We start from the raw sequence: 10,337 nt of genomic DNA, 5'->3' as shown, positions 1-10,337 counted from the left end.
GAGTTAGGGCGTAAGCATTGCTGGCTGGGGCATGCTGGGAGTTGTAGGGCTTTTTTCTGTGTAAATATGCATAGGATTGCGACTTTAGGGGATAAATCCTGACTGTGTTGATTGCTGAGGCAGTGTGAGTGCATCTGGCTATTACCCTGAAGTGAGTAGCAGTTTCCCGCCCCGCTTCCCAAGAAGCAGTTGGGAGAAATGTGAGGAAAAGGTGACGAGGGGTGTTCTAAAAACGCCCAACACCTTTCAATGTGCGCATAAATAAATATTTAAAAAAGAGGAAAAGGTAGAAAAAACTCTTTAGAGCCTATAAGTTATTGGTCTCCTTTATGGAGGTTTTTTTTTAATTCAAAGAGGGGGAAGGTCCCAAACAGTTTAGATCTTATTATTGTTCTTTATAAAATAAAATCCACCTTCCGGACGCAGTAAAAATAACGTTTACATCTCCTAGCTCCTTCTGCCCTCGAAAAAACTTTCCCGTTCCCATTTCGTTCTTTCCCCACTGGTCAGTTCACGCGGCGCCGGTCACACACAACCGTAGCCTCATTGGACCTAACGAATGTACTCGAGCGTAAATGGGCAATGAATCTCCTGCTTCGGAAGGGGCCGCTATTCCTAGAGAGAGAACCCCATTTCCCCGCTTCTCTCTGTCTCTCTCTGTCTTCTTAACGCAGCTGGCCCTTTAAATTGTGGGGAAGCGAGAGGCGTTGCAGTCCTATGGTGCTGAATTTTGAGACAACCCATTTGCAGGTCGCATCTTTCTTCTCTCCATGGTAAGCGATGCGTTCTTTCCCTTTTAATTTCCCCCTTGTGTTTTTCTCTGTGGATCTTTCTATAGATGTGGCTGGGTAGCCTTAAAAGATAAGTTTAATACGCTCTTCAGTCTTCGTGGATGTGAGATGCAGGCTTCAAAGACTGTGCTGATATTCGAAGTCGGCAGCTGCTACGTTTTTGTTCTCTTGCAAACGGTCTAGGTCGCGGGATAGTGGCTGATCAACGCGTGGTCTAAAGTTGAGAGGGGAAAGTTGCGTCATACTTCCTCCCCGCCCCATCCCATCACTTGCCTGTAAATCGTTGTGGCTGTCTTTGCTGCTCAGTCATTTGTTGTCACCATATCTAGGTAGTCATTATTTATTTCTATACTGCCCTGTAGCCGAAGCTCTCTGGGCGGTTTACAATTATACGTATTGTACTTGGAACTGGTTCTGTATCTTTAATATAACACCACAGGGAAAGGCAGAAATGTAATACGTTCAGATGCAGTGATAGGAAGAGCTTCACATGTTGAGCTTCTACCTGCTGCACTGGTGTTAAAGGTGTGGGAGTTTTGCCAAGGGGGAAAAAGTGACAAGGGGTGGCCCTTAGTTCTATAGAACATTTTGATTCTATAGATTCTGTAAGCTAGCAGAGTAGACGCAGTGCCTGGTATTTCTGCACTTGGATTCTTTGGGATGTACATATGTCCTATATTTTTAGACCCCTCCACTCTGGAGTGTTCTAAGTTGGAGGATTTTCCTGTCGCCATCTGCAAAAAAGGGTATACAAAAGAACTCAAACTTGGGTTGCTACCCAAAGTGTTTCACTGCTATTAATATTTGCATAGACATTAAAACTCAGGCATTTGTGGGCACTGTCATGACACTGTAATTTTGCAAATGGTATCAAAACTGCATATCATGCTGCTGTATTAGAATGCATTTCTGTATATGATACATTAAATATAACCACACTAGCAATCTAATTTTAAAGAAGGTGAAAACTGGTGTCCAACATTGTTTTTCATCTTCATAGATTTTTCTTCAAATAGAGAAGATAATGTTTGTTCTTCACAACCCCAGTGGTGGGGGGAACAGGTTGGCTAAGGGTCTTCCTGCAGAACCTGGCACAGCATGTTTTAGCTACATTTTGGCCTAGCTGTGATAGTCCTGCATGGCCCTTTTTGATGACAAACATATAATATGCTACAAGAGATACCGGCAACAGAACGTTGCAGCATGGAGGGCTCCTGTTACCTCCTTCAGCTTTCACGATACACCATTCTGTTCTCCCTCGCATCCAGTTTTCCAACCCCACTCTCATTGGGATGTTTAGGGGAGCATGTTTCCTCTCCTTAGGATTCCCCCCCCCCAAGGTTTTTGCTTCTTTTGCAAACTTCAGGATTGTCTGAGTCTGTTGATCCTACTCTTTTATGTGCGGGTGATGCTACTTTGGCTACACAAACAGCAGCACTCACATCCGAAGCTTGGAAATAGAAGGAATATGGTGCGGTTTTTACCTCCACATTTATGGAGGCTCCACATATCCAGATATTTCTCTAGTACAAGCAAGGAGTACATAGCCTGAAAAGGATTAACCCACCAACTTCCAAAGCTGAGGGTCACCAAATGCTGGGCAATGCTGGGGAGCTTTATGTTGTGCAACGAACTGGTCAAGGGGAATGACTCTTAAATGCTATAACCTAATTAAAATAAAGCAGATTGAAAATGTTCTTTCCTTGTTCCTCATGGCTTATCCAGAGTCTTAAGAGGTTTAACTAGAAATGCTGCAAAGTACTTATAAATATTACTCCAGCAAAACTTGCATCACATTCTTAAATAACACACTCTACTTGTTTACAGGCACTTCATGAAGTGGATCATGGCCTCATCAGTCAATTACTGGTGGATTCTGAGGAGACTCTTAGTGTATGCACAGAGAAAATGCAGGCCCCCTCCCCATATAACTGGACTGCTGACTGGAGCTTTTGGGTAACTTCATGGATTTTTCTTCTGTTTTATATGGGTGGTTTTTATTAAAGGACATCTGCATTCTACAATAATCTAATGAAACCAATGTCCTCCTGTGGTCTGAGGAATTTGTAATTATTACAGTGGGGTGTGTGTGTCTGTGGGTTGAGTTACAAAGAACTGACCTCACTAATATATATTTTATACTGAGTATAAAATACTCAGTATAGTATTATACTATATTATACTGGCAGGCCTGGATACTCTGGGCAGTTGTGAAGCCACCTTCCTCAACCTGGTGCCCTCCAGATGTGTTGGAGTATAACTCCCATCATCTGTAGCCAGCATGGTTGTGCATGATGGGAGTGGTAGTGTGGCACATCCAGAGGGCATCATGTTGAGGCTGGCTGTGCAGTTGCAGGGGTTCTTTTCATATTTGGTTATTCTGGTTTCATGCTTCGCTTTAACTCTGCTCTTGCCCACATGTTCAGGCTGCAATCTTCTTAAATGCACTTTTGGATGAGTTAAAGTGTTTGGGGCTTTTAGCTGAGAAAAATGACTACTAAGCAGGGCATGATAGTGAGGGTTGTATAAAAGTATGTATGGTGTGGAGTAAGTGGATAAGAGAGAACTTTCTCATTGTACTAGAACTCTGGGTCATCCAATAAAACTGACTGGGAGTAGATTCAGGACAGATGCACAATGCAGAATTAATTTATGGGACTCACTGCCACAAGATGGTGTGATAGCTACTAGCTCAGATGGCTTTAAAAGGGGATTAGACAAATTCATGGTAGATAAGTCTATCAGTGGCTATTTGTTATGATGCCTACATAGAATTTTCATGTTTAGAAGAAGTGCAAGTGGAACCTGCAACAAAAAGTTGCAGTGCAGAGTGCTCTTGTTTAGGTGCCTGCCAGCCAGCCAGCTGTGCCCTTTTCCAGGCTACTCCATTTCATTTTCTGTCCTCCCCCCAGTTTTTTGTTTCCCCCTCCAACAGACATTCAACATTCTGTGGCTATGCAGTATACCCAGTCCTCATTGAGCTGTTTGGAGGCTTCCCCTCGCGTACAATTCTTTTTTCTACAGATTTTTTGGGGTGCAAAAGTTGGGGTGTTCCTGTGCCTGCTGATAGTTCTGACTTGTGCATAGATGGTGCCATTTGTCTACATAAAGACCCACATTCAGATAATGAGTTCACTGTTTGTATAGAATGCTTCTATACCTGTATCCAGAGCCAGCCACAGTGACAGGGGAAACTGAATGTTGCTCTACTCCTTGTCCTTAATATTGAATCCTTTGTAGCCTCTTATCTAAATTGGACTGTTAACTTATTAAGATATGTATTCTTCTTAAAAATATTTTGTTCTTATTGTAAAAAAGAATTAAAAACATAAAATTGGTACTGTACATCAAGGAAATCTAGTGAATGTTTGGAACTAGAAATATATAACAATCTCCTGTATGGCTTGGAAGGTGATCTAAAAGCAATAGGAATGTGGGATTCTCAAAAGGACACTCCAGTGCTCTGACGCTGTGCTCATCAGCAAGACACAAAGGGTAGAAACCAGATCTTATCATACTTCGAGTAGACCCACCAAAATCAGTGGGACTATTCTAAGCATGACTAGATCTGGATCCAACCCCAAACCATGAAGAATAAGGACCAAACTAACCATGACACCATCCATGCATTTAGCAATGGTTTTGTAAGTGTAAATAGCAGGTGTAGGAGCCTCATTCAGGTCGGTGCCCTAGTGGGGAAGGGAGGGGGATTTTACCCTTGCTTCGGCCCAGCTGCAGTCCCAATCCAATCCACCCTCTAGTACAAATAGCAGGTTTGGGGGACCTTATTGGGACCACAGCAGGGGCGAAGGGTTACACCCCCTGCTCTACTCCCCCACCAGGATCACATCAGGATCAGCCCTCCCCATGCCTGTTATTTACACTTCAAAAAAACATTCATGCAATTGATAATTGCATGGATGGTGTCACATTTCACTTGGCCTAAGAAATAATAATTTCGAAGTGTTTTTTGTTTGCAAGCTAGCTAATATCTCTCAGAATTAAAAACAGTTCTACCTGTAAGCGAAAAAATACTGGAGTCTGATCACTCAAGCCATACTACTGCTGAGGTGCTCCAGGCATGAAAGCTTTCTCTGAGCCATCCTTGATTACATTTTTGAATTATTAATCATACTCTGGGCATGGGAAATCTGAGTCAGAAGTTAAATGGGTTGAGTTGATGTAGTGAATCACCTGCAGATCTGAGAGCTTCAGTCCCGTGCTTGTTCCTCAACATCTCACAGCTGTCCCTCAGCTGGAATGGGGTGACTAGTAGTGAAAATGCCACATTTTATGCCATGCATGTAAATCCATTCTGGAACTTAGCAAAGCTATTCATTCATGCTTCTGTGCAATTCCAGCGGAGCATTAAAGTTATAAATGTTAGGCAAAGCATGAGGCTGCAATCCTAAACACACTTACAGGGGAACGAACCCCATTGAACATGGTGGGACTGACTTCTGAGTTAATATGCATAGGATTGCACTGTGTTGTGATCTCACTGTAATTAAAGGTGCAATCCTATGCATGTTTAGACAGAAAAAAGATCCTATAACTAGTTGTGGGACTTCTTTCCATCTAAACATGCATAGGATTGCACCTTAAACCACTTTCTAATTAAATTGCCCTCACATATACAAGAGAACACATCAACTATACTCTTATGTCCAAAGAAGTAAACCTGGAAATTTAAATCAAGGAACAAATATTTAAGTTTCATTTCTGCATGTTTGCCCATACTGGTTCTTGAGGCCAAATACCAGGAGGCGACTCTGCAGGGAATATTGTTTTCAGCTAACCTGTATAATGGTGTAGAAAGATAGGACACAAGTTGTTAATTAAGTCCTAGCTCTTGGGCCAAATGCGGCTGTGCAGATTTCCATAAAGCTGTAATTGCACCTCTAGAGACTGTTTTTATTGTTGTTGAGCCCAAGTCGAAAGAGAACTCAACTTGTCATTAGTTTTCCCAGGGCTATTGGTTTAGACTGTATATTGGAATGAGGAAAATACAACTAAATTCACTAACGTTACTTAAGAGAATTAATGTGTAGACCCATAATATTTTTACACTTACATCCAATGCCAAAGTTCTATTTCTACAGTTTTATTTTGTTAAAAGCAGAAAATATTTCTGAACGTTCATTGATAATGCTTTGCTTTTACTACTGTGGTGTTTTATGTGCTTCAAGAGCTGCTGAGGCTAAGTTTGCAGTATGATACATAATTAATCTTGATGTGTAGAATAATAAAAGGTACATCTTGTGGTTTAGTGAACAGAAGTCCAATTTTCCTTTTATGGCTTTCATGACTATCAGTTGTGCCTCTACAAGCACTGAATTGATGTCTGTCTTATCTCTTTGTTATCATAAAATATATCTGCTTGTAACAATTTAACTCTTGTTTTTCTGCGTAGTACATCATGGTGGTCTAAATCTGTGTATCCTAATGTAATAATAAGATACTGCCTGATTAGTCCTAACCCCCTTTTGCTATTTTAATTCTTTTTGAAACTACATTTAAAACAATTAAAAACACAAAAAAGTTGAATTGTATGGCAAGACAATAAGAATGTTTACTACACTATGCAAGCTAGTGACCTGGTTTGCACATAATGCTAACCCATGGTTTATTTAACCTATGGTTTGCTGACTTACCCAGGGTTTGTTTGGCAGATTATTGAACCAACTGCAGTTTGTTTTTTCAGTCCTTGGGCTTCTTGTTTCCCTCCTCCTTTGCTCCCTCCCTTGCTGTATCCCAAATGACTTTGATGTGCTGTAGTACTGGCAAGAATAGTGGCTGTTTGGGGTTGTTGTTGTTTTACCACTCTTGCCTCTGTAGCCTGGTGAAACAACCCTTGGTTCTGGTGATGACTATCCATGGTTTAAACAACCCAGAGTTCACAATCCAACAACAAACCGTGGGTTCTCTTTCTGGGTTATTCATGGTTAACAAACCATGGTTTGTTAGTGCGGCTGGGTTTACACATAACAACCTAGAATTCAACAACGTAGACTATAGATTCGTGTCATGTGTGAATCCAGCCAGTGTGTGTGTATTTAGGGGGGTTCAGGTTGGTGTTTGAGTAAGTGGGTGCAATAGTTGAGAGCTGGATACCTTTAAGATCTCATTCATCCTGAGTTGCCAACTTATCCTTGGGAAAGTCATTGTAAATGCTATGGGGATAACTTTCTTCGGCCTTATAAATAACCATTCACCCCTGGTTAAGGGTGGCCACTTATACCTTGCCAAGAAAGAGGACTTGCATCGCCCCAAAAGAGGACACCAATCTGCAAAAAAATCTGCACATGCTAATCTCTGTGTAAAGATGCAGATTTAGATATAATTACTATAATTTAAACAGAAATACAATACATCTCACCATAGCAGGGTAGACAGTATGCCTGCTCAGTCTGCTGTCCATGTGCTGAACAGTTGAGGAGCCACCCGAAGCCCCAGGTTACGGTTGCCCATCTTATGGTTCCTTATCATTAAACTGGACATGTACTGGACAGCTCTTCAAGTGGAGGATGGTTTTAAGTAGAGGACTGTCCTCTGTAAAGTGGTGCACATGGCTACTCTAATCTGGCTGTGGCTAGTAAGAAATGCCTTCAGGTGCGGGAAGCTTCACAAAGCTTGTTTCTTTTTGGCAACAAATTATTAGCATAGGCAAATGTGGGCTAGTCAAAACAAAACCTTGTGGACATACTTTGCATGACTGGCCTTCATGGTGGGAAATAAGACTTCTATGACAGGTCTTGTATGTACTTGAGGCTGCCTTGTAGGAAGAGTTCTAAACTGGAGCCAAACAGATGCACGTGGTCCGTGGCTATCCTTTCTCCCCACCCTCACCCCTCTATGTGTGTATGTGATCTGGAAGAGGTAAAGATACCAGCAGAGTGGCTGTTCTTGTGCTGTGTATAGCTGATTGCCAGTCTGGTCACAAGATACTGCATAGTGGCAAAAATGAAGCAGCTACGTGAGATGGCTTGACAGGAACCAGATCAGGTGCTAACATTCCTCATCTAAAACGTTAAGCGTTGCAACCCACTGTAATTGTAGTGAACTGTCATGCTCTGTCATCATATGCTATGCTAATGAGGTGTTTCAGTAACACATGGCAGGGCTATTAACTGCTGACTGGCCTGTTCTTGCATCTTGATTCATAACAAGCACATGAGTGATACAATAATCACTGACAGCATTTCTCAAACATAAGAAGCAATTGGCCATCAAAGTCATTTGGGATACATTCTGCAAAACATGATCTGGCATCTGAGATAAGCACAGCTCTTCACAAGCACACTCCTGTCATCTAGTTTAAGAGAGCTGCGAAACCACCACTACCCCAACCCAATGGACCATGGCATGACTGCCATTGGCATGACTGCCACTGCACGTATCTCAGCTCCATATAATGAAATATTTACTGTGAAACCGTACTTCCAGTGAGCTTGCTGCTAATTTTCTCTTGGAGGATATACTCATCATTTCAAGGTAAGTCTGTGAAATCTTCTAAGATATATTAGATAAACTCACAAGGCTTGAGGAATTTATCTTTAAAATTCTGATTTTGTTGAAACTCTGTGGCTTCAATAATAAACATAGCTGTTACTGTCATTTTGTAAAGTCTGTACAAATGGGGACCTGTTGTATTACATGGTTTCTGTGAATTTGGGACAGTCACTGCTGTGCTTCTGTTTTTTTATTTGCTTATCAAAGTGACTTTTGGCAAAGAACTGCCAAAAAGAGGAATAAGGGAAGATGGGAATATAGAGCATAGTGATGAGTTTTATTATGCCTTTTCCATTTTACTGTAACCTTTTTGAGAGTGGATACCCAGTACTAGAGAACTTATGGAACATTTTGTGTAGTGGTCTTTACCTTCCTTTTGTTATGATAAAATAAGATGTATATATCTGAAATTAATAATATATTTATTTAAAATCTTAACCAGCACATAATTAGTCTTTGGAATTCATTTCCGCATGATGTTCCTTAAACTAAGGCCTAGTGCTCAGCTCAGGTTGTAAACCTGTGTGTGGGTTGTTCCACTCCATTCTGCAGATAGCAGCTCACTTATTGAATGCTCCTCCATAGGGGAACAAAAGTTCCCTTCACATGGGAATTTAGATGTAATCTTAATACTTAAAAACTTTATAACTCTTCAAGAATTCATAGTGGTTTGCATACATTATTTCAGCCTTCTCCGACCTTCTGAGTCTTGGACTTCAACTCCCATTAGCCTCAGCCAACATGGCCAGTAGTCAGGAATGCTGGGAGTTGTGGTCCAAAACATCTGAAGGGCACCTGGTTGGGGAAGGCTGCATTATCTTGGTGTAATCATTACAACAACCCTAGTAGGTACTTCAGTAGTATCATCCTGTGCATGTACTGGAGGTTGGGCCCGAAGGGCAGTCTGGGGATTCTGCTCGTGTACCGTCCACCCCGCTGCACGACTGACTCCCTGGCCGAGGTGCTTGAGGTGGTCTCTGATGTGCGTGTACAGTCCCCTAACTTACTGGTGTTGGGGGACTTCAACGTACATTCGGAGGCCATCCTCACAGGAGCACCTCAGGACTTCATGGAGACCATGGCCTCCTGGGAGCTGCACCATATTCTAACTGGGCCCACCCATGTAGCCGGTCATGCACTAGACCTTGTGTTTGTTTCTGGAGAAGCGGGGAGTGATCTGGAAGTCGGGGGTATATCCACCACCCCCTTGTCATGGTCAGATCACTATCTGGTGACGTTGGACTTCTCGGTTCCACAACCCCTCCGCAGGGGTGGAGGACCCATTAAAATGGTCCGCCCCAGGCGTCTTATGTATCCAAATGGATTCCTGAACGCGCTTGGGGATTCTCTGGGGCATGCCAACGGCCACTCGGTCGAGACCCTGGTGGGTGGCTGGAATGCCGCAATCACTGGGGCATTAGATCGGGTGGCTCCGAAACGCCCTCTCCCCCTGAACAGGGCTCGGACTGCACCATGGTTCAATCCGCGGTTACGAGCTCTGAAACAGGAGGTGAGACGGCTAGAGCGCCGGTGGCGGAAGTCTCGCTCCAAAGACGATCAGACACGGGCTAGAGCTGTATCTTCAGCCTATCACGTGGCGGTGAAGGCAGCAAAAAAGGAATATTATGCTGCCTCCATCGTGTCTGCAGAGTGCTGCCCCAGGAGGCTGTTCCAAGTGGTCCGGAGCCTGGTCGGTCCTGTGGCTCCGGAACCACTGGAGCATTCTAAGGCCTCCTGTGAGGCTTTGGCAAGGCACTTTGCAGATAAAATTGATCAGATTAGGTGTGTTACTCTGCACACTGTGGATACAGTTAGTGAGCAAGAGGCGGCCTGTGGCAAACCGGTTTTGTGGGATCGGTTCCAGCTTCTTCCTCCTGATGAAGTGGACAAGGTGCTTTCATCTGTAAGGCCGACCACCTGCTTACTTGATCCTTGCCCATCTTGGCTGATTATGAGCTGCAGAGAGAGACTGGGTGAGGGGATCAAGGCGGTGGTGAACGCCTCCCTTGAGGAGGGAGTGATGCCATCAGCCCT

General features: G+C 43.1%; 1 protein-coding gene across 1 annotated transcript in view; it reads left to right on the top strand.

Moving 5' to 3' along the window:
• Positions 1 to 10,337, top strand: part of GRAMD1C (GRAM domain containing 1C) — a 92,706-nt gene continuing 82,369 nt past the window's right edge. Inside the window, exons 1-3 of the mRNA XM_084843110.1 lie at positions 1 to 151; positions 675 to 773; positions 2,619 to 2,747. Coding sequence (XP_084699236.1) covers positions 771 to 773; positions 2,619 to 2,747 — 132 coding nt within the window. The 5' untranslated portion in view covers positions 1 to 151; positions 675 to 770. The remainder of the gene's footprint in view (positions 152 to 674; positions 774 to 2,618; positions 2,748 to 10,337) is intronic.

This window comes from Heloderma suspectum, chromosome 3 (genome assembly GCF_057233095.1).
Source record: "Heloderma suspectum isolate Gila_16-S chromosome 3, 16-S_ref, whole genome shotgun sequence".
Classification (NCBI taxonomy): Eukaryota; Metazoa; Chordata; class Lepidosauria; order Squamata; family Helodermatidae; genus Heloderma; species Heloderma suspectum.
The sequence above is the reverse complement of the archived record's forward strand: the minus strand, read 5'-3'. Positions and strand labels throughout refer to the sequence as shown.